A 25,464-nucleotide genomic window follows, 5' to 3' on the forward strand; every position below is an offset into this window, starting at 1 on the left:
ACCAGAGAGAGTCTCAGTCGGAAGTTGTATATTATTAATCTATCACAATTAGCAACTTGCATTTCACAGAAATGTGTTCTTTGTGCTAAAAACAATCCCAGGCAGGGACCGGTACAACCTCCTGGAATTCAGCATGTGGGATACGTCCCCATGGAAAGCCTAATTGTGGACTTCACAGAGTTGGTCCCTTCTAAGGGATTCAAGTATCTCCTTGTGTTTGTAGATACTTTTACCGGATGGGTTGAAGCTTTTCCCACCCGAACTGAAAAGGCACGAGAGGTAACTAAGAGACTCCTCACTGAATTGATCCCGAGGTTTGGATTACCTAGATGCATTGGAAGTGATAATGGGCCAGCATTCATTGATCAAGTAGTACAAGAAGTATGTCGAGTCCTACAAGTGAAATGGAGACTGCATGCAGCATATAGGCCTCAGAGTTCAGGGAAAACTGAAAGAATGAATCGGACTCTGAAAACCCAATTGGCAAAATTAACCCAGGAAACGGGATTGGGATGGGTAGATGTGTTACCCATAACACTGTTTCGTGTTCGGTGTGCACCCACAAAAAGACTTAAGTTGTCACCTTTTGAGCTCCTGTATGGGAGGCCACCCTCCTTTGTTCAGGATATTCCAGCTGACCTTAAACAAATAGCAGACCATGTGACACAGGAACAAGTGCAATCTCTCTCCCGTGTTTTTGTTTCTCTTAACAGGTGGGCCCTCGAGCGCACGCCGTGCAGCATTGCCGAGCCGATTCATCAGTTCCAGGCTGGCGATAGCGTATGGGTGAAAGAGTGGAAACGCGATCCACTTGCACCTAAGTGGCGTGGACCTTACACCGTCTTGCTCTCTACTCCAACAGCGGTGAAGGTAGCTGAGGTGACCCCCTGGATTCATCACTCTCGTTTGAAGAAGTCTGAAGGCAGTTGGACGTGCAAAGGTGACCCCTCTAATCCTTTAAAACTGACTCTCTCCAAAAACCCCTGTATCTAGCCCTACCGGGAACGGGCTAGGTCACGGGCAACATTTAGACAACCGGCCTGCTGCAGCCACAACCTGGAAGCTGGCTGACCTGCGCACGCCTGAAGCTTGAGGAGCGTCTGAACCAGTGACTGTGAATGGAAAGATTCTCTTATACAATTGATTGACTGCCCCCTTGTGGAACAATTATAAGGGATATTACTCATTGGGGATCCTCGGGATATATGTTTTGGTCTTGGTGGTTCCCCATTTTTGTCACTGGGGGAATTATATTGGGGCTAATATTTATTTGCTGTCACAATAAGGTAATTTTTTGTGGAAGGAATGCATATGCTAGACATCAACATGATTTTATTATTAATCCTGATCCCTTGGGAAGGGGAAGGGTCCTTGAATCTGACCAAATTTGCTAAATATGGATTCCGCCATGACCACAATATGTGGGTAGGCTTAGCTGAGATGGTAGCCAATGTTGCAAATAGGACTAATTGCCTTGTTTGCTCTCTTGGGCCAGATGATTCAGAGGGAGGTATGCCCTTATTACCGATACCATTAAATGCCATTGGTATGGTAAGCGAAATGCCACACCAAACAGAAGTACAGAATTTCCCCGGATGGAACTCAACTAAACCAATACGAGTTATACCTGTGCAAGGGGAATTCTGTGTGCATAAATCATCAGATTCAGCTGATCCTACCATGATAGGCTCTTCTCATTGCCACTATACTTGGGATTATATTAAGAATAGTCAAACCTGGGCAAACGGTACTACGTATCGAACTCGGAATACCTTGCCCTGTGCACCTCCTTTTATTCATGCATGGAAAATGGTATGGAACATAACTGTGACAGAAGAAGGCAATCTAACATACTGCACTGTGAACTCTCTACCCCTTTTGATATTTCGCCTTCTGCACTCCACGTACCAAAAACCTCAGACCCGATGGTTGTGGTGGATATGTGGAGAATGGGCATACAAGAAACTCCCTTCCAAATGGAGTGGGACTTGTTTCTTGGGATGGGTATTACCACCAATGTGGATTATGCCCACTAGTTCGGCCAAGCGTACACGAAGAAACGCTGACATTTCTCATATAGCAGGAGGAAGTACCCAAAGTTGGAGCGGTACTGATGATTGGCCACCAGAGCGCATTATAGCCTATTATGATCCTGCCTCCTGGAATCCTGGTGAGCTCATACAAGGGGCACGGGATCCTATTTATAATCTAAACAGAATAATTCGATTGCAAGCAGTAGTGGAACTTGTAACCAATGCAACGGCCCAGAGTTTGAGACTTATTGCACAACAGTTGGATGAAAGTAGAGCCGCCATTTTGCAGCTGAAAATGGGAATGGATTATGTACTTGCCAGGCAGGGAGGCCTATGTGGAGTCTTGAACTTGACAGGGAATGCCTGTTGCTTCAACATTTCTGATAATGGTGAGGCAATCCGTGTGTTGGCCACAAAGATGGAGAATATAGCACATGTCCCAGTACAAACATGGGAAGGATGGGATATGGGATGGCTCACCAATTGGTTACCTAATGTTGCGGGACTCAAAGGGATACTATTGTCTTGCTTGTTTTTCTTGACAGTAGTAATAATGGTTTTATGTATGGTGCCATGTATCATTTCATGTTTTAGAAGTACAATTAGCAAGATGATTTCAAATGAAACTCTACCTCATATCATGGCCCTATACAGAGCTTTACCTCAGGAATATGATGAAGGTCAAGCTATCAAGGACACTTGGGATGAAGGTCCTTGAGCTTGAAAGGGGGGAATGAGGCATCTAATCATAAGCCTGCATTTTTATTAAAGCTTATATGTTTAATCAGGGCCTGTATCTTAAAAGACCAGTCTTAGAAGACCAGTTGCCTAAAAACCTTGACAAGATATTTTTACTCCTAGACAAGGGGCCCCCCTGATTTATAGCAGAAAACAATTCTCAAAGTCGTAAAAAGGGAATTACAGGCTGACAGCCAAGGTTACACTGACCCTACAAATTAAGGGTGGATAAATAGTAAAATGAGCCATATCTTCTTCCTAAGGTTAAAGAAGGTCAAGAGCAGTGAAAAAGCATCTAGCTGGCAGAAACAGAACATTTTCTGGGAAGACTTTTCAAAAGCTGTTTGTTTCTTAAACTAAGATCCTTTTAAGATTTCTTTTCCTTTTAAAAGGTTGTTTATGTATTAAATATATTAGCTTAAATATAATTATGCAAAGGATTTAAGAAATGCTAGATTCTTATTTCATATAGTTGTAAGAGTTGTAACTATCCTGAAATTAAGTCAGGCACCAGCCCCCCCTTGCCAGACAGAAGACGCCAATCGAGCGCTCTTGATATATGGTTGTCAGGCCTTTTGTTTAGAAACCTTCAAATGAAGGAGATCTCTCAATGTTGATGTGAACTCAATCCTTGACATGCATAAGATAAAAATTCAAGATTAATTATCTGTTTTGGAAGGCAATAGGGCAAGGAGGGCAAGAGGTGAGCTGGTAATTAAGATTCCTTGTTGAGACACATGTAAGATATATTACTACTTATTTGTCATTTATAGATAGAAGAATATATAGCTTTTTGATTTCCATAAAAGGGCAAGAAGGAAATGGGTGTATCTTTTGTGATTGGTTCTAGCAAACAGCCAATAGGAATTTCAACCAGGCTGATTGGACAGAGGCAGCCACAGGAGGAGCAAGGGGGCTGGATTAAGGAAATATAAGTGCTGGCCAGAATGGCAAGAGGCCAGGCCAGAGCTTGGTAACCATATACCACTGTGCCTCATATTTATTTGTCTGACAAATAAATTACTATTTTAATTTCTCTATTGCTGCGTTGAATATTTCATTCCAGCTAAGCGTTAACCACAAGCAGGGTGCTACACTCAGGGTGGCGGAAATTTAAAAAGCACCCTTCCTGCTGATCTTAACACCCAAGAGCGAATAGCTTTGATATCCAAACTGCTCTCACAACTTGAAAGGGTTAAGAACCACATTATGTTTCCAGATAAATATCAATTTCTGGGAGTATGACTTGCCCAAAGACACCTGAGTTGAAGACACTTTAAGTCAGGGACACCCAGGCTCTATGCTTACATTCTTACTCACAACAGCACACCGATTTTGAGATCCAGTTCAGAGTCCATCAAGCGCTGCTGTTGCCCAACATGCATTCCATGGAGATTAATTACATGATATGAATTCATTATGACTGAACTGAATGGCAGCCATAGCAGGGAATGTTGTGTATACAGTGTCCTAAGATAACTTACCAGAAGCTAGGGGCAGTTCCATAGCATAAACCTAGACACTGACATATAATTATTAAAAATAACATTCAAGCACCAGGAAAAAATATAGAGAGTCTCTTACCTTGGTAATTGTCTAAAATCTCCTGAGTACTGTTCATATCTGTAGTTTACAATGTGCCATTGGGAACTGTAATATTTACAAGCCTAAAAAAAAAAAAAAAGAATATATTAGACAGGGACAGTTACATCAAGCAAATTTAGTGGTGGTGGGAATTGATAATTCATATACAGAAAAAAATGCAGATCACCTTTGTGGATGCACTCCCACATGTGCAAAAAGTTATGTATGTCCAAGAAATATACCTAGTACATACACTAGTCCTGCATCCCAAATATACCACCAAATGCTTGGTGCTATTATCACTGTTGCACCAATAAGCTGTTGGAGGGAGACCACTTCCAGGCACTGATATTTGCCATTCCCACCTGCTCCCAACAGCTGATTTATTCTCTTGGAGACAACAGCTGTAGGTAAGAAAACCCTTGTGCACAGCATCTCCAAGATCTGTGCCTCGGGGAAGAAACATTCAGTCGTTGTAATCCTCCATGATTAAGTCATGCAATGAAATCAGCAGGGCTGAAGTGTGAGTAAATGGGTGAGGAGAACCTTGTAGGAAAGTACGCAACAGGCCTTTCCCTCCTGAAAAGCAGCCCTTTCCTTCAATATTGTATGGAGAGTGCTGGTTATTCCCCCAAATGTAATTTCACTACCCTTGCAAGCTCACCAGTCCTAAGCTTTTCCATTCTTCCTCCTCCCTGTTTTTTCCTAATATTCCTTATGGTGCATGCAATCCCTGTTCCAGTGGAATCTGTGGCAAAACTCCAATCAAGTTAATGATTGCAGCCTCTGTGCAATTAATTATATCTCAACTGTCTTTTTATCTTTTCTTAAGCAGAACTACTTCTTTTTCCTCCACACAACTCATATTTTCCAAACCATGATTTGGCTTTGTTGCTCATCTTGGACTCACTCGTTAGCACAGTGAGGTATCTTTCAATATGTGTGTGATTCTCTCTGTGTGTGTACCCATAGTTCATCACATATCCCTCAAGGAGGATCCCTCACTGTCAAGAGGAATGGAACATTAAACATGTAAACTGTGTTGACAGCAGCAGACAGTTTTGTCTTCACACTAAAAAACATTTCCCAGTATATTATTCTAATATTATGACAAATTTGCTAAGGAATAAAAATTTCACAGGAACTTCATCAAGAAGAAAACAAAGAGAATGGACTTGATTAAATTCTGTCTTGAGAATTAGGGTTAAAGCTTTGTGGCAGGATTTAATAATTGTACAGTGCCTTAAGAGCACTACAACATTGTTTAATCAAATTGCAAGTGTGCCTAGTAGCAAGCTGATTTATGCACTGCTGTGTCAGCTGAGCTGCCTTGGCTCTTTGTCCTGTGCTTGTGCCACAACATAGCTGTGGAAATAATTTTTAGATGAGAACTAGGAAATAAAAAATAAAAAGGACCACACATGCTGTTCTTCAAATTAAATCTGTGCTTTTACTCTGATTCAAATGCCCAGGGAAGGAGTCCTAGAAACAGGTACAGAATGACCTTGAGTTAGGTTGCAAGCCAATGCTTATCTTAATGGAGCAATAAGGCCATCTCTTCAACATCAGCCCTGCTGTGCAGACCAGCATTTTGCTAGAGCAATGGAGGAAGCAGTGGCAGAGCTTCATGCTCCGGCACCAGGGAGTGGAGAGCAGACGGGGGCAGGGGTGGCGTGCGTCCTGGGGATGTGGCACGCTGCCTGTGGGGGCGGGGTGCCCAGCACGGGCGGCAGGGGCGCAGCTGCAATGGCACCCTGCTGGGATTGCACTGTCAGGGGCGATGTGCTCCCCCGCACTCCTCTTCCTCTGCCAGTGGGTGGAAGGCGTGCAGACAAATTGCTGCACTAGCCTAGAATCTGGGGGCTTCCCATTGGCTGCCAATGGTGGGAATCCACCTATCCACATGTTTGGCAAGTGGAACAGGGAGCCCCAAACCAGCAGAGTGATGCTAGTGGAAGCTGGCAGGGCTGAATGGAGGGACACCTCCGCCAAATCCACCCCATTGCCCCCAAAATGTTACAAAATGATTTCAGGGTCAGTCACTCTATCCCAGCTTTGACTGTCTGTTTGCAAAAGTCTAATAACAATAACCTCCAATGTACAATTGCTGCAAGGAGGAACAAAATAAAAACTGTGAAGAACAGTCTCTGTGTGATGAGGAGCACATTTATTAATTTTCTCCCAGTCATATCCCGCCTTTCTTCCATCATGGAATCCAAGGCAAATCCCACATTGTTCCCAAGAAGTCACCCATCCAGGTGCGGACCAGCTCAGACCTGCTTAGCTTTTGCAAGGTAGCAGTCCCATGTGCCTGCAGACATAAATTATTATATTGCTAACTAGCATAGATAGATAGATAGATGATAGATAGATAGATAGATAGATAGATAGATAGATGATAGATGATAGATAGATTAGATAGATAGATAGATAGATGATAGATAGATAGATAGATAGATGATAGATAGATAGATAGTGATAGATAACCAACCCAGCATATCTTTCCCACAAAATTAGAGGCAATGGGTTGTGTATCTGGACAAAGTTAATTAAACCTGATGTCACCAAAGACTTAAATTAAATCTCATTGAACTAAATGGAAACAACATGCAACCAACTTAGTCTAGATTTGACCTAATGCGAGTTCTGCATGAAATGCTGGACTGGGATATAAGGGGATCAGTCCCTTGTGTGCAGATTAGCAGGTGGACAAGAACATTCCTAGCTCTGTGTGTCCCCCCCCCCCCAATGGTTTAGGTTTTTCTGAAAGAAAGCTGGTAAACATCTGGTCCATGTTAAGTGTATATTTGATTAGCAGTAATGTGTACACACTACTATATGAGCCAATGAAAAAGCCCTTTCAGTGAGTTGGATAAGGATCAGAAAAGATCCCACACTTCATTCATTTTGTAGCTGGCACATGGACAAAAACTGCATTCTTAAGAAAGGGCCAGTTTTCTTCTTTTCCACTGGCATTTCTATTACTAGTCATTATAAGTGGGGGGAATGCAATAGTTACGCATGCATTGGAAGATCAACAGAGCATTAATTCTCAATAATATGCCATATTCACTCAATAAATTGTAAATAGATACAGAGTTGACACATACAACTAACCACAGTTCTTCGACCTACAGTTTAATACAAAAGGGTTGCTTTTTTTCATAGAGATCAATGCATCTAATGTAAACAGAACAAAAAGCACATTCAAATAACTGTAAAAGACTACGTAGCTTAAAGCTGCAAAGCTAGTTATATGAAGAACTGTATTGTTTTTGGACAGCAGTGCACCACAGATGAGCACATGCAAGACGGGGCCCCTGCAAAGTTCAGATGATGTTCCAACAAGCTACTTCCTGCCAGACCACCCATCTATAAACTGGGCAGAGCCACATCTGAAAAATGGGGAAAAAATGATTATTCCTTAGTAGGATCATGCCAGATTTGGATGACAAGTCTTTAAAAAGCGTGCTGATGATATGATGTTTTTCCTTGATACCATTATGGCATGTGTCAGCCAGGAAGGTTAGACTGGGGTAAGAATGGGAATCTAGAAGATCCTACAAATGAAAGCTGGAAACATTTCTTGAATATACTCAGGTTAGACTCAGTTCCTCTTTCTTGACAACATGCGAGAGAAAGGGGATGTTACAGTGCCCTATTTGACCCCTGTAATAAGCATGGAAAAAAGACAAAAGAATAATTAATATAATTTAACCAAGATGGGTGTGGCATTTCACGAACTTCCTCTGCAATGCACAGCGTGAAAGTGAAAACAAATCAAATATTATTCTAGCCAAGGTCCAGGGCAAACCTGCAGTAATTGTACCAATAAAACAAAACAGATCTATAATATGAGCCAACATTCATGATTTAAGAGAGAGGTTACCAGAGACAAGTGGCCAGTTGATGCAAGTTACATCATATAGCATTCTAAATATTGTTCATCATTGGCATGCAAAATAAATATCCATAACATTGAATAGGCATAAATGTAAAACCAGTTATTATATACTATTATGTATTTCCAGGATTTTTAAAAGTGAATGTATAGGAAAATGTGTCTCCACAGAACCTGAGGTTAAATTCCAGGAAGTCTGTCCTGTGGGTATCATCTGTAAGCAGGGCATACCACTTTGTGGCTCTGTTATATTTGGGGAAACAATATTTTCAATATCTTACTAATCATTCCATCAGGCACCTCAACTATATGGGCTGGAATAAAGCAATCCTTACATCAGCCTCCCAGAGCCTTCTATAACCTCCCAGAGCCCTCTATATGTTGTTAGACTAAAACTCCTACCAGACGCCAGTCATTGGTCATGTTGTCTTAGGCTGATGAGAGTTTTGGTCCAAAATATCTGAGATGCATCAGGTTGGGGAAGGCTGTCCTTCATTTCTGAGTGACCTTTATTACTGCTGATGGTAACAAAACACATCCTTATTCTGAACCTTAGCAATACTTTCAGTCTCAGCAGAGGAAAGAAAAGCCTGGGTGCTACTAAATACTTTGTGCTGAGGTTTTCGTTTACTTGCTATATATAGACTTGGAAATGGAAAGTGGAACAGTTTAAAGCCCTTATCCTGAGACTGTTCCATTAACCAAATTCCCATTGAAATCATAATTCCATTTCCCTGCATTTGTCATTGTGCCGCTGCTTTCACACTTCCTTTGGCTCCATGGAAGGCTTCAGTCTAAGCGACAACTTGCCAGTTCGCAATAATTTCCAGATAGAATATGTCATGTTCCGCTCTGAAAGTCATTGCTTTTCTAATAAAAGCAAGGAAGCCAGTGCTGGCTTTGCTACTGTGTTGAGTATCATGTTTCAACTCCCGCCTCACTTTTTCTGAAGATCACAACTGGAAACAGGATACTTTCCCAAATGGTATACTTGCTAAGTTAGGACAACAGCTACTCCACACTGTGTGGAGTAGTGATTCATGTGGAGGGGCCATAGCTTAGTGGTAGAGAATCTGCTTTCCATTCAGAAAAGGTCTCAAGTTCAACCCCTGATATTTCCAGCTAGGGATGGGGATGTCCCCTGTCTGAAATCCTGGAGAGGCAGGTACAATACAGTGTAGACTGTATTGGGCTAAATCCCATCAAGATGCTATTGTTCATGCCTTCTTGAAAGGCCATAACATTGTTTAATCTTTAATTAAAATAAAATCCACTGCAACAATGGTACCTATGTAAGGTCAAGGAGATAAAACAAATGTTAATTTACCTCTTTAACAAACAAATGCTCTGCTTTTTGCTCTGTATCTTCAGAAACTGATGAGTACAATGTTCTTATTTCCCAGGGAACTGTGGCTATCTGCAATTAAACAAAAGAGATTCAAAATGTTTCAGCATTCTCATTTTAGTCTAATAGGGAAGTGGAACAGGGATCTGCTATATAGAGATGGATAACCTGGTTCTGAGACAAGTGATACAGCAATGGAGTCCTTTGCTTCCCCAACATCATAGCATTTGAGCTAGAGAATAAGACTTTCCAGTGGATAGCTCAGTCAGTAGAGCATGAGACTCTTAATCTCAGGGTTGTAGGTTTAAGCCCCACATTGGGGAAAAGATATCTGCATTGTAGAGGTTGGACTTAGATGACCCTCATGTTCCCTTCCAACTCTACAAGTCTATGAAACTGTTAACAGAACAATTTGCTTCATCAGCTCAACATGAATTGTATCGGAGGGATGTTGATACCCCTGAAAGCAATTACTACTTTCTGCATCCTGCTGAAAATGAATTTTCAATGAAATTGCTAAATATATTCCTTCTCACATATATCTCAATATCTAATAATGTTCTTTCACACAGAACTACCTGTTTAGTGGCATAAACAGGGAACATTTTGTGAAACATCACAATTTCACAGCATGATTGTGGGGATTAAGGAGCGGAACTGGAAAGTATTTTGCAAGGTAATGTGTTCTATATAAATTATTAGTATTTATGCAGAACATGTCACCAGGCAAAATGCTTTGCAATCCCCATTAATCATGTAATCCCCATAATCATGTTGTGAAATTGATTGTTATTATATTATTCAGCGTGATGGAGTACCTGCAGCGATCGGAGATGTGCTTTTGCATTTAACCCATTGGACTTGGAGATGAAAAATGCCATCTCTGATTAAAGGAAGCTGGAAGGAAAACTGACAGCTCTACACAGCTTAGAGCAGGGATGGCCAATGTGTGATTCTCCAGATGTTGTTGGACTCCAGCTCCCATTATCCCTGGTTTATGAGCATGGCTCTAGCCCTTTCCCTGAAGAAAGGGAAACTCAAACAACAGAAGGCTTAAAGCAAAGTCACTCTCTTTGAAGATTGACTGTAGTCAGGAACCAACTGCAAAGATTCTTTGGGGCAAGTTTGAGCTTGTGCATTGTGGGAGATGGGAAGAATCCGGGAGAAGATGCCTTAAATCCCCAGTTCCTCTCTGAAGTTCAGTCTTGTATATTTCATGCCATGCGGATGTGGCATGAATGTGGATGTGGATGGGAGGAGGAAGTAGTAACCACCAGTCAGAGAGACAAGGGGGCCAGGTGCCAAACATCTGGCAAGTTGGCCACACTGCTGTGAAAATTGTATAAACAAATGTTGTGGCTCCATTTATCAGGTTGGAGACAGAAATTATTCAGCTGTTTTGCTCAAATAACCCACTAAAATTCATGTTTGAAATGTATGGGCAGCTTGTGGATTAAAAGCCGTTGTTCTAATATGCACCACATTCTCCTAAATGAACAGATAATAACTTAAAAGGAATTCAGGACTCAAAATTTAGAAAGAACTGGGGTATGAAGAATCCTGTGCTCCTCTCAGTATTGTTCTTCAAGTTGCAATGAACTTCCCTTCTGAGAATTAGGCGTGCTCAGACCACTAGCTTCAAACTCTGCCACAAAAGTATTTCCTGTTCAGTAGAGTAATTGTGTTTCTAAACTGCTGCAGTTTGTATCAGTCTGAAATGAGTTGATTTTAGCATCTGACAAGGGCAGCAAATGGTTTGGGGTTGTAACAGCTCACATTTTTAAATGGAAACATTCTCTCACCAAAGGTTGTAGAAATGAAAACACAGCTCTAGAGAAAGAAACAGATCTGCACAGATCTTCATTTGGGGGAGCAGCCCAATACTCACAGCATGCCCAGGGGATGTAGCCCCCTGAAAGCAGTTGCTGAGCAACCTAGTCAATGCTCTCTGAGAAGCTCTGCTGCATGCCCATCTCAGAGACATTGGCCATCATGCCAGGTCCCCTCTCCAATGAGCAATGGGATACAATGATACTTTGCAGTCTTATAGCATGCTATCTCTATTTTTTGTGATTCAGAATTACTACCCTTGCTAAGCATGGAGGATAAACAGAAATTCTCATGAGTTAGAGAGGTTTACTATGGCAAAGTAAGATTGCATCTCAACTGGAAACTGGCTGAGCCTCCCTAGAGAGATACATCTCACGTTCAGATCTCTTGATCAAAAGATGAGGTGGCTAAAACTCATTGCCTGCTATTATTAAAATGCACCACTTTCAATGCCTTCTGGTACAGAAAGAAGCAAAAGCCTATATCATTCGTGATAACATTTCAGCACCCAAATCAAAATATTTAATGAACTAATTTGCAAAATGGCTTGAATGAACTGCATGGGATGGGATCTTGACCTTGAATTGGATTGACCTACCACAGATGGAAATGCTCTTTCCCTCCACAGGCTTTTGATTACCTGGTTAGGTGGGGGAGGTGTGTGTGTGTGTGTGTGTGTGTGTGTATTCCAAAATTTACTTGAGGGGAAATTGAAGCAAACCTGCCAGAGAGAGGGGATCCATCTCAAAAAGCTGACAGTTCATTCTAAGAGAAGTGTTGAGATTGTTGGACCCTGTACCCTTCTAGCAAGGCTTTGAGAAAAGAATCCCCTTCTTTCACATTTGGTATCACAGTAGTGGGGAAAAACCCACAACTTTAACACCGGTACTAAAGTTTTCCAACACTAATCTCTCAAGCTCAATACCTTTCAGTAGGCAGTGAATTAGGTAGCTTATGAATGTTTTATTTTCCTAGGCTAAGTACTGCGGGAACAAATAATCTTCTAGTTTGTCCTGAATTTAAATGCTTCCATTTCCAGATCTGTAAGTCATTATGCTACAAAAATGAAAACTACTGAACTGAGCTGAAACTTTGGTCATTCCTGGATGTGGTGGAGCAGAAGGAGAAGAATTGTTTCTCATTAAGTACTATGGATTACTGGGCTATGGCAATAAGTACAGGCAAAATGTAACCTGGGTGGATAAACACCACACCATAGGAAGAGCGGTTATACCCAGTGCTCAACCACGCTTGCCACTGTGTGTGTGGCACTTTCCTCTCGTGACCATGACGAGCTACTGGTCTTCCATCCAACTTTGAAGCTGTGGAGGTGGACTGAGATCATCCTGGCAAATGTGCCAAAGCTGGCTGGAAGGCTGAGGATTGTTTGACAGTGATGTGGGCCAAGGCTCCTGGAGGGTCTAACCAGCAGGGAAGTCTGGTGGGGGCAGTTCTACACCAATGCTTAAAATTACCCTTCCAGAGGCGATCCCAATGAGCTACACCCCTCACTATCTCCTTTCCTTGGGGAAGCCCTGCAGGAGAGTCTTGGACATTGATGTGTGAAAGTGTTCAAGCAGCAGCACCCAACTTACCAGGGAAGTTGTTGTGAGAGATGAAGGGTGAATTTGGTAACTACATTTGGCTTTAAAGCTAAAGAGCAGGTTTTTGCTAGGAAAGGAGTTGGACAAGGGGGAAACTGCTTGGACCCATGCCTAGAAAGCACAAGTCAAGTGGAAAAATACTTAGCCCTATGCTTTCTAGAAACAGGACAAGCAAAACTACGGACATGCTCTAATATCCATGTATATATCTCATTGGGTTTAAAGGTTTTCTGATGTAGAACTACATTGCTCTCTTCTGCAATAAGAACTGGTCCAGCTTAACCAGGAGCTCTAGAGGGGAAATGGTGTTGGGTGAGCTCTGGCTTCATTTGTCGCTTACCGAAAAATCATCATCTGGGAACAGGATGAGTTCCTTGAGACCGTCGTTTTCAACAGTCTTCTCAATCTCCCCAATGACAGTTTCATAATCCAAAGGCTCTAGAAGTTTGGGTTTCTCCTGCTGATGAAACAGAAACAAGACGCAAGAACAACATTAAGCTGAGCTGACATCTTCTCCGGAGCCTCAGTTTCTAATAGATAAACAATATATACACAGTATGAGATCTGCTGCTTTCATGCACAGCAAGATGTGCTGAGAAAAAGCACACACCGAGACAAAAGCATCATCGGCTGGTCAAAATGTTCATTATTAGCCTGATTTATCCCTGATAGTTGGCTTGCTCAAGGAGGGGTGGTGGATAATTATAGCATGTGGAAATAATATCAAATCATCCTACACATCCTACACACATCAACACATTTAGCTCAGGAACTTGTCCTTTAAAATAAAAAAATACATACATAATGCCTTATCACAGCTCACGGGCAATATTCTCAGTAAATTTGCTGCAGAACAGCCTGTTGTAATTTCAAATGTTTCCCTGAGCTGCACACTTATTCCCTCTGCCCCCCCCCCCCCCGCCACATTACTCTTTTATGCTTGGACACATTTTAAATTCATGTGGCTTACTAGAAATAAAAAGTATTATTGCTCTATTTAACTTGGCATTTATCCTGATCTCTTTGTCAGGATAAAGTATTTTTCAGTCAGCCCCATTCCATTGCCAGTCAGAAGCTGGACTATATCTTCATAAGCCATCGTGAAAGCATTGTTATTGCTGAAGTGCAATATTAGCCTTAAAAAAAAAGTGCTCAGGAGAAGCAGTCAAATAAAAGGTAAATCTTCATGTAATAATAAAATGTGTGTAGGGGAGGGGTTATTCTTGTTTTTATTATGTATTTTGTCTTTTCTATCTTGTATTTTTATGGTGTGAACTGCTCTGAGATCTAAGGATAAAGGGCAGTATACAAATTAATAAATAATAACAATAACAATAACAATAACAACACATGTGCCACACATCCACACCAGCTGGGGAGCCCACTAAGTAGGCAAATGAGTTTGCAATGTAAGATTATGGCTACAGTCCTAACTCTCCTTCACCTGGAAGGAAAACCCATTGAATTTGGCAGAGTTTACTTTTGTGTATACACAGCTAGGATTTTGCTGTTCATGTCAGCTGGGTGGTGGTGATCATGCCCATTGCTATGTTGCACTAGGGATGGCTGGGCACATGAATGCAGAAGATCCCCACACCCTTTCCAGCTTGGGCTTGACTGTTTGGTGGCAAACCTTTGGATGCGAAAAGGAGAACAAGGGATTGTTATGACCTGTTGAAGGGGTACACAGATAGGTCAGCAACTAAGGCCTTGGTTCTGAACACAGATGAACTGAAGGAAAGGCATGGGGGCCTGGTAACCATACAGCTTGGCTTAGCTACCTAGGCCAGCCAAAATGTGTGGTCCTCTAGGTGATGAGTCAGTGTGGAACCACAGTCGGGGGAAATATTTGACAAACCATAATATATGCAGATCCACCGCACAGAAATCACTGGGTGAAGTATTTGTCTCATCTATAAAAAAAAAAAAAAAAACAATTCCGTGGCAAGGCCCCCAAACCAGCCTCTCGTTAGAATAAAATTCACACTGACACAGAATTTTGGTTTAAGGTTCTTGGGCAAAATTTTAGGCCACAACTTTATTGATTACAGAAATGTGAGTGGTATTGGCTTAGGCATTGGCAAAGGACTATATTGGACTCCTGCGCTCTTTGCAGGAAGTCAGTAAGGGTAAACCACCCAAAGAGGAAGCTACACCAGGGGAACCCGTCTGTAGCTCTCCTCTGTGTCCCCAGAGGCCTGGCATGGCCCTAGCCCCTCAAGCGGACTTCGGACAGGATCCAGGCCCTGGATTCCTTTAATGGAATACCCTTGGCTGACCTCCCCTATCCCACAAATCAATGAACCAATGCCTAACCGCCAAACCTTACAAAGTTGTGACAATTGCTAAGAGGTAGGCGAAAACCAAGTGGCCAATGCCAATCTGCCAAATGGAAAAATTCCTACCTGCCCCCCATCCCAAAATAGGCAACCAACCAAAGTCCAAAGCAAGGCCAGAGGACATCTAAAATAAAGAGTTGGTGGGTGTTTGGCAGTGCGAAGAAGGTGCCTAACATGCGTCACGATGCCATTTTATATCCCCCCATGATCGCCCCACACAAAAGTGATTGGCCAAGAAGCCGGGGTGATCATGGTGCCACCCTGGCATGATGGCACTACTCCACCCATGCCGGGGGGGAGGAACCGGCCTGGGAGTCTGCTGGCAACCAGGACCATCCTTAAAGATGATCCCACTTGCCTGCAACTGAAACTGCATTTGTGTTAACAGAGCTTCCCCATCCTCTCTTCTACCCCAACCCCTGGAGCAGATCTGGGAGGTGCATGGGGGGGGGCTGCAGCAGGAGGGAGAAGTTTCATTGTACAAACAGAAGTCTATCAAGCAAGCAAAACATCCACTCTACAGTTTGTTTTTATAGGACTGAACACAGTGATATTCAGGCACCTAAATTCTTTGAACAACAAAAAACACAGAGAGAAGACTTTTGAGGCACTTCAAATATTTATCTGAAGTTTACAGAGGTAATGTGAGGTGAGTACGCAAGTCTTATTCAAAATACAGTATTCAAATAAGATATCTGATAAAGGAGATAGTGAAATCCTACCAATTCAGTTACACTAGAATGGTCCCTAGCGTTTTAGCTGACTTCTAAGAAGTTCTAAGATCAAGGTTACTGCGGGTGTTCTGGGTGTGATGTTGCTGTCTCAAAGAGCATTAGTAAAGAAAAGTTGCCAGTATTATATTACAAACTTGAAAGCAACGGGATAGAAAGCCAAGCAGGGAAAGTGCAAACTGTACAGAAATCTTGATTTTGGATGGTCATTGTATTAGCTTATGCAGCAAAGAGAAATTGGTTTTACTGAAGCTACTCCATGTTTATGAGATTCACATTTCTTACTACTATGTTTTCCATTTGTTTTTCTTACCCTTGAGTTCTGTGTCCCTATTGCCAGTGCAAAAACATTCTACCCCTCTGGTATTACACTGGTGCCACCACCATCACAACTTGTGAAATGAGGCAATTGCTAGACTTCCCATGTGTTGGTTCAGCTATGCTTCCCAAAACCCCCAGAGTCATGTACTGGACAGTTCTAAACTGGATCTTGTAGAGCCATTCCAATGCTGCATAGTATATTACTTCTTTTAGATAAGTATATTGTTACAAAGCATTATTTTACCAGAACTGTAGTAATGGACAGTTAAGGAAAATAGATTCATTCATTTTAAACCAATGTGATTTTTAGTATTAAGTGATCCAAACCTATCCAAGAATATTTCATACTATTATGTGAACCACTTAGATTATTATTTTTTTTTGGAGGAAGGGGATTAAGTGGTATATAAATCTTTCCAAGTAAATAAAATATCCTATATGCTCTATATGTTTTGGCAGAAGCTTGGCAAAAATGGCACTATAACACAAGGCAAGTGGAGAATAGCTTTGCACACTTAGTCCAACTAACTTTAAAGGGCAATTGGATAGCGCAAAGCTCACAAATAATTTGAAGATGGCTGCTGTGTGATGTGGTGCTTTTTCGTGTACTTCAAAGAAAGAGAGAGCTGAATTCATGATGTTGATGACCAATTGCATGGAAGCCCTACATAATACAATTTCTCTTTCTCAACATATGGATGGGGGGGGGCAGAGAATGGGGCCAGTGATTCCCAGACTCGCCCCCACCCACTTCATGGACCACTTGAAAATTGCTGCAAGTCTTGGTGGGCTCACTTAATGATTTTTCTGCCTGTTGTAGCAATTGTGATTCCATAGAATTCAAACTGTAGTACAATAAAATACAACATAAGAAATAAAAGAAGCAATTAAAAATGCAATTAAAATCAATATGATGGGCTGTCTCTCATCTACAACCACAAATCCACAGACACCACAGACAACCAGACACCACAGACCACCAGAATGAAACTTACAGACCACAGTTTGGGGACCCCTGAATTTTGTTTCAGAAATGAGATGGGGGATCAGTATCTGAACTCCTCCCTATGCTCCCAGCTGCAGGACTCTAAATAATCCAGAGTTCTAAAGTTCAGGATATGCAGTCTGAGTAGTGCTGATTTCATTCTTTCCAGAGAAAATTGGTTGTGATTTGGCAAACAAAGCCCTGCAATTCACTTCCCTTCTCCTTGCATTTTGAGAGGTTTTCTCTGTGTTTCAGATGGAAAATCCTGATAATTTTTGCTACCATTTTATCTCTGCACCAAGATCCTTGGGATAAAAAGCAGTCAGGAAAGTCTTACAGCGTTTGAATTAGTGCATTTCTTTCTAGCAATGTATTCTGGGAGATTTGTAATGGAGCTTATTCTAATTTAAAGCTCCAACAGTCTCAGGATTGTCTCGCCTGAATTTAACTTGTCTGGCTCTCCTGGAAATGAACCAATTAGGCAATCTCTGTGCCAAGGCTGAATGATGCAGGATTGGATTTTGATAGTGCTGTTTTGATATTTGCTAGCTTAAATGAGTAATGAATTACGTTAGCGAGATGCAGATGATGTGACTATAAAAAGAGGCACTCACCAGCAAGCTCCTACTATTACACCCAATTTCTACAGACTATTTATTCACTAGGCTGCAAAATGGAGCCTTCCATATTCATTCTCAATAGACAAGCTATCGTTAACACGCACCTGGGTCTGAGCTAGTGCCAGAACCAAAGAGAATTCCCCCTACAATTCACAGCTGTTATATATGCACTGGCTTCAATGTTATGTAGCTTGTTAATGATTAAATCAAGTCCCACTTCCTACAACTTCTCATTGTATGTTCCAGTCACAGCGCTGTGGCTCTTCCAGCAATGATGACTAAAAATATCCTCATAATTGATTTCATAGAAGCAGACACAGTGTATCCATAGCTTGCCTGAGGTCCCAAAATTTGACCAGTCTCAGAGAGCTCTTCTTTGGAGCAATGGGGCAAAACAGCACATTCAGATGCAATGCAAGTTAAATCGCACCTTCAGATGGGCGACGGAGGTAGCAGCCTAGCCAGAACCTCCCGCCTTCAATTAAGCTTTTAATTAGAGTAACAAGGAACGCTAAAGAAGATAAATTACAGTTTTTGCAACTAACGCACAGCTTTCATCCATTGAACAGAAGACCTGGCCTTGATCTGACAAAAGTTTCAAACGGTCAAATATATGCAAGGATAAAGATTAGGTCAGGAGAGGTTGAAGAAAGAGAAAGCTCCCAGCAACATGCAGCAGCAAAAACAAGGAGCGGCTGAAACTGAAGGCAAGTTCTGCTTCATTTTATCCCCTGGCACAAGCCCTATTACTTTGCTGCAGTAAACCGTTCTGATTTATTAGTCATTTATAACTTCTTTGAGGGTGACGAGGGTACTGGAGACAGCCTCAGTATTTCTGCTCGCAAATATAAGGGGGAAGGCACCACAGGACAGAAGCGTTAAAAGCCCTAAAGCTGAGAACTAAAGACGGAAAAGGGAGCAGAAACCCTAGAGGCCCACCGAAATAAGGGACAAGCATGAAACCTTGCTTGTAAAACAACCCTCCCCACCTTTTGAAGGTGGGAAACTGGAAGATAAACATAATCCGTCTTGTAATTGAGCCAAGTGAAGCCAAAAAACCCAGGACTAAGAGATTCCAACAAACTGCCCCCCAATTACCTTTTTCCACGCTCAACATGGTCCTCACAAGAAAGAACTATATGGACCTGGGAATTGCACCAATATCACCTCAGGGGGAGTGGGAGCCCCGAAGGAAGCAAAGTAAAATCACCAATTACTTCCCCCGTAAAGAAGGGAATAAGAATTCACAGCATGAGAGCACTCCAAAAGAAATTGCCCCTACTGTGCTGGATTGGTCAATACAACGCAAAGACTTACAAACTAAGCATGAAAGACCAAATTATTCCATGAGCTGGGCGCAGGAACTGGACCTAGCTGAGAACGCCTTGATGACCAATTCCCCTAACCCCAATGACCTCAAGCACCAAAAATCAACTCAGAATCTCAGGGAAAACCAGCAAGACCCTCAGCCCACAGCGAATGCCAACAGTATAGAAGAGAGGGGTGACCAGTTACATGATCAAATAAATCAGATACGCACAGACCTCTACAATATAAAAAACTTCCTAGCAGTAACAAATGGCCTACTCCTGACGCTTGTGGAGAATTTCAAACAAGCAAAAAGAGCCACAGATCAGACCCTGGACTCAGATGCTAGAATCCACATACCACCCAAAAAGAACTCATGCAAAAGAAAACCGGAACCCAAGACGAAGAAAACTAAAAACATCAAAAATTTTAAGCCGTCTAGAAAAACCCAACACATAAGCAAAAAACAGTGGCAGAAACTCTTCAACTTATTATCATCACCTCCTATATCCACAAAAAAAATCAAAACTCAAGGCACCAAAGAGATCGACAAGGGAGACTCGCCAAAGACCAAACCCTCCCCATATGTGAAAATAATTCCCCAAGTACATTCAAATAAATAAGCCCCCCCACACAGCCGTTCTCCCCCTATGTTCGCCCAGCCTGACAAAAGCAACCAAACTACAGCTGGATGCTCCTGTCTTGAACCTACCTAGGACCCCTGTAGCAACTGCAAGCAGAAGTAAGTCAGGGATCCCCAATATAGACGGGAACCCGCGGGAACTCCAAGCCCCCAGTAGAAAGAAAGAATGGATCCTGGTCCTAAGCCCGGAAAAGATGGTATTCACGAACTATCCAAAACCACTGGGTCCTCGCACAGGGACAGACCGCGTGAGGCACCTGCTGACTATTATAAACAACATTCTACCTGGGGCAGTTAAAGCAACTGACATAGACAGTATAGACTACCTATATCAAGATGGACATTCAGTCCGTGCCCTGATCACTTTCACAGATCATAATCTGGTCAACTTCATCTTTAGAACAAGAAATCTATTTTTAAAGAAAGGAATAGATTTATTAAGAATCTTTGAAAATAGAGCTCCGCTAACCTCCCTACTGGCGGCCAAGGGGGAAGGGAGACCAGGAACAGAGGAACAAAACGATAGAGTGCATATGCAACAAAACCAGCAAAACCAGAGCCTAGTGCACCAGCAGGAAAACATAGCCCCTATTGAGACTCAACTTCATTTGAACAACAGAGAGGACTTTTTCTCCATAGAAGAACATGCCCTAATAAATCGGTTCTGGTCACTGCAGATGCCAGCCCAAAAGGAAATCTTGGTTAGACTGGACACCCTGAGAAGCAGACTGACCAAAAAGGAGGCCCATGTTGAGACTACGGAAGGTTCACACACACGGCCTATATCTCCCAAGTGCCTAGTGGACAAGAAGATGGTGGGAGGCGCCTTTAAATGTGTACATTCGGAAGACCAATTGCAGCTCCCGCTGGTGTATAGTAAGGCAAAACTAAAACAGACTGTCACATCTCCGAGTACCTGGTTCAACTATCTAAAACTCTCCCCAAATGAAATAGCTACTCCCCCAAGTCCAAATCACCCCCTTAAGTCCCCAAGAGTTATGGATAATCATTCCCTTATGCAGCAGATGCCTACTGACAAACTTAATGGGAGTGTTTTTTTAGATGTAAAGGGGTCACTGGACACCCTGGACCCAACAAATCTACACCATGGAGGGACAAAGAATTAAAGCTGCTGTCCTGGAACATTGCAGAATGGTGTGCTAAGAAAAACAATCAACAACTTGCAATGTTTCTTAAGCGATTCGATATCATCCTTCTGCAGGAGACCTGGCACAGCGACCCCATTCTGTTCAATGGGTATTCTTGTCACTCCCTACTTGCTACTCCATCTGTGAGGGGAGGTAGGCCTAGTGGAGGTTTAGCTAGCCTTATTTCCACAGAGCTTGAACATTCCTTAAAAGCCCTCCCAAATTGCAATTCACTAGCCACGGCAGTCCTACTCAAATTTAAGAGAGATGCACTGGTAGTGGTCAATCTCTATCTGCCCCCCTGCCAAAAAAAATCTATAGTGAAAGCTAACTGGGCAGAGTTAGAGGCATTCCTAGACTCCATAGAATCTTCCCACCCTTCTACACCGATTATAATCGGGGGGGGGGGGGGATTTCAACACCCGTATGGGAATTGATGATAACAATCTTTATAGCCAATATAATCAGATTCAGGACCCAGAAAGTCCAACCGAAGCAGGCGTTTCACGACTTTCTAAAGATAATAAATGCAACTTCTTGGGGCTATGTCTAGCCCAGGTCGCAAAAAGAAGGGAGCTGATGATATTAAATGGTAGTAAGGAAGAGGATCGCCCAGGGGAGTATACCCATTTTTCAAAGATGGGAGGAAGTGTGATAGACTATATTCTGATATCAAGATTCGCCTATAACTCTGTGTCGAAGTTTCAAGTGGGACATAACACCGAAAGCGACTACCTCCCACTAATTTTAGCGCTCAATGGCCCATCATTTAACAAACACACGGCTAGCCTTTACTACACCCACATTGTTAATCTGGGATCACTGGCCCCCAGAAGAATTAAATGGACCCCCATCCTCAATACAGAGCCAACTTATCTCCTCCATTCAGAAGACGTGAAGACCATCTACTCAGCCATTGTATCAGCTAATACCAGGGAAAAGGCCATGGACTCGTTCAACGAGTTATTAGCAAGACTAAAGACCTTCTTAACAACTGAGATACTTAATTCTGTTACAAAGCGGGCAAAGGATCAAGAGAGATGGTTTGATTTGGAGTGTAGACAAGCAAGGAATCGTCTGAGATCAACCTATCGGAATTACAGAAACACCGGAGCACCCTCTCTATTTATGGCTTACATCTATTTAAGATGAAACTACAAACAGCTATTAAAGGTAAAAAAACAAAAAGCTGAGAGATTGGCCCGGTGTAATTTAGTGAAGGCCTCGAATGAGAAAGACTCAACCTCCTTCTGGCGTACCATTATGGGCTTCCTGGGCTAGGAGCGGATTGGTCCCACATATACTGTAGAACCCCAGGAGTGGATGAAATATTTTCAAACCCTCTTCTATGACGACAAAGCTCAGCACAATGATCCAAGTGCCTACTCCGAGAATTTACCATATTGGCCTCCTGTCTCCATAGAGGAGGTGGGGAAACTAATTGCCCAACTGAAAAACAACAAAGCCCCGGGCATAGACCACATTCCAGCAGAGCTCATGAAGAACAATATCAGTTGGTGGGCTCCTATAATGGCGTCAATATTTACATATATCGATTCAACAGGCATAATACCTGGTTGCTGGACAGAGGCAGTAATTATTCCAATCTATAAAAAGGGTCCTATGGCAGATCCAGTGAGCTATAGACCCATTAGCCTCCTTACTATCCCCAGCAAACTGTATGCCAAACACCTCCACATCAAACTAATTGACTGGATGGAAACTGAGGCAGTTCTGGCAGAGGAGCAAGCCGGCTTCAGACAGGGCAGAACAACAATAGACCATTGCTTCGTATTAGCACACCTCATTGACAAATACGTCAATAAAACACGTGGGACTTTATATGCAGCATTTATTGACCTTTGACTTGATCTCACGAGTCAAACTTTGGGCTAAACTCAATGCCACCAACATTGACAAAAGATTACTATTCTTGATAAAAAGCTTATATAAAGACTCCAAGTTATATGTAAGAACCTCAGCAAATGGGCAACTAATTGGCCCTGTACCAGTCACCAAAGGAGTCAAGCAGGGCTGTATTTTAGCCCCGGCCTTATTCAACTTATATATAAATGACATGGTCAAATACCTAACATCCCCGGAGTTTCATGCCCCCAAATTGGCCGAAAAATCAATTTCAGCACTCCTCTATGCGGACGACGCGGTTCTCTCATCACGAACTAAAGTAGGCCTCAAAAGGCTACTAAGAGAATTCTCAGCCTACTGCAGGAGAGATCAACTGGTGGTTAATCACCAAAAAACCAAAGTCATGGTCTTCGCTAGGAGACACAGACATCACAGATGGGAGATGGACAATCAGCCAATAGAACAGGTCAAAATTTTCAAATACCTCGGAGTAGTTTTCCAGTCAACAGGGGCCTGGGAGGCCCATCATAAATATGCTAGGGAAAAAGCATCTCAAAGCGCCAAAATACTGTCTCGCTTTTACTTTACGAAGGGGGGCAGACATATCCCAGCAGCTCTGGAGGTCTTTCAAGCAAAACCCTTGGCGCAATTACTCTACGGGGCCCAAATCTGGACGGAAAATCATTGCCACACACTTGAAACGGTCCAGTCTAAATTTTTAAGACAGATTCTAGCCATTCCACCATGCGCACCATATGCAGCCCTACGGCTGGAGACTGGCCTCCTCTCCGTCGAAACCTGGACCTGGTTAAGAACATTCAACTACTGGCTTCGCTTAAATTTAAACCCATCCGGACTACTACCTCTAGTAGCACGAAATGCTCATAGAAGTCGGTGGTCCAAAGTAGTGCATCAAAAACTACTTACATGTGGCCTCCAAGCACAGCATCTCCTGAAAATGGGTCTCCCCAAGGCAAAAACCTTTATTGACCAGCGCATGAAGGATATTGAGCAGCAGAATAATCTGGCCTATATTAAGAAATTTAGTGCTTGGTACGCTTATCTGCCCCCCTCCCACTTTGATTTTCGGGCACCTTATTTGTCTACCTTAACCATTCCAAAACTCAGGCAGGTCTTTACACTGGCCAGACTAAATATGTTACCCTCAGCTGTTCTTGAAGGTAGATATCAAAAAATTTCATTCGAGAACTGGCTCTGCCCCTGTGGAGCTGGCTACGTAGAGACTGTCACACGTTCTCTTGTCTTGCTCCCTATATAAAGATCTCAGGGACGAGACCATCACGCCGCTCCTATCTGCCATCCTGGGCCGCTCTTGTGAAGGCAAATTGTTCTCACTAGGGTTTTAATAGGTCATAAGATTTTATGGTAACTATATTCGTAATGTATTTTTGTCGGTGTTTGTCCTTTGATGCTATGGCCTGTCGGCTACGCAAATAAAGTCTATTCATTCATTCACCTTCAGATGCAATGCAAGTTGACTATAACCTTTGAGTGCTTGGGGGCACATTTTGCCTGATGAGCTTTTTCTATCGCATTACTATCCTACAGGTTTTGTGCGGAACCTCTGAACTGTTTTTTAACACCTAAATTAAAAGCCTGTCTTGAAAGCCCACAACTGCTGAATAGGAATCTAACAGAAAAGCTCCAGTGAGTACAATCTGTGTTAAACCTCATGCTGCATTGTAACTATTATGTTCTATTCCTTGTGTGGTAGCCACAGAAGGGCAAATTGCTTTGTTGGCCACAGTCCTCAAAGCTTCCTACATGGGACTGCTGGGGAGCAGGATAGTGAGAGGTTTCTGGACTGGTTGATCCAGAAACCATCCAAAAGTTGACGTTTTCATAAGGTGATAACCAAGGGAAAGGAACGGGGGGAAATCACAGTTATAAATGGAGTTTTCTGAAACAGGTCATAGGTCAGGTCAGGGACCCACCTTTAATCCTTAAAGCTTTACAAATTTGGGTAAGCTTGCCCAAATAAAAATATTTTTAGCAGATGTCAAAAACAGTGCAGCAAAGGCACCCACCTAATGTCAATGGGCAGGGAGTTGCAGAGTGCAGCTGCTGCCGCACAGAAAGCGCAACTCCTTACAAATGCAGAATGGACATTGTGTAGTAGAACTTGTCCATGCAAGATGTAGGAAAACAGAGAGCAGCTGGTTGGAGGGAGGCAGCTGGAGGCTATCTGTAGTGACTACTTATGTGATGAAAAGCCACGATGGAATTTGTTGCCACAAGATGTAATGATGGCCACTAGCTTAGGTGGCTTTAAAAGAGATTAGACAAATTCACAGAGGGTGGGTCTTTCAAGGGCTACTACTGCTGTATTGTATAATGATACATAATCAGAAGGAGGATACCCCTCATACCCGTTGTAGGGGAGCAACAGCTAGGTAGGGTTATTGTCTTTATGCCCTGGTTCTGGGATTCCCAGAAAAATAGGGTTG

At 42.5% G+C, this 25,464-nt stretch overlaps 1 protein-coding gene across 13 annotated transcripts in view; it reads right to left on the reverse strand.

Annotated features, from left to right (window-relative positions):
* The window catches only part of DOCK10 (dedicator of cytokinesis 10), a 219,449-nt gene that overhangs the window by 96,535 nt on the left and 97,450 nt on the right, over positions 1-25,464 (reverse strand). For 8 of the 13 annotated variants that reach the window (XM_079975821.1, XM_079975825.1, XM_079975820.1 and 5 more), the window contains exons 2-4: positions 13,376-13,495; positions 9,584-9,673; positions 4,356-4,438 (exon numbers count right to left, since the gene is read on the reverse strand). In XM_079975821.1, coding sequence (XP_079831947.1) covers positions 4,356-4,438; positions 9,584-9,673; positions 13,376-13,495 — 293 coding nt within the window. The remainder of the gene's footprint in view (positions 1-4,355; positions 4,439-9,583; positions 9,674-13,375; positions 13,496-25,464) is intronic. The other 5 variants (XM_079975815.1, XM_079975822.1, XM_079975814.1 and 2 more) reach the window with 1 other exon arrangement.

This window comes from Podarcis cretensis (genome assembly GCF_951804945.1).
Source record: "Podarcis cretensis genome assembly, chromosome: 5".
In the NCBI taxonomy this organism is placed as follows: Eukaryota; Metazoa; Chordata; class Lepidosauria; order Squamata; family Lacertidae; genus Podarcis; species Podarcis cretensis.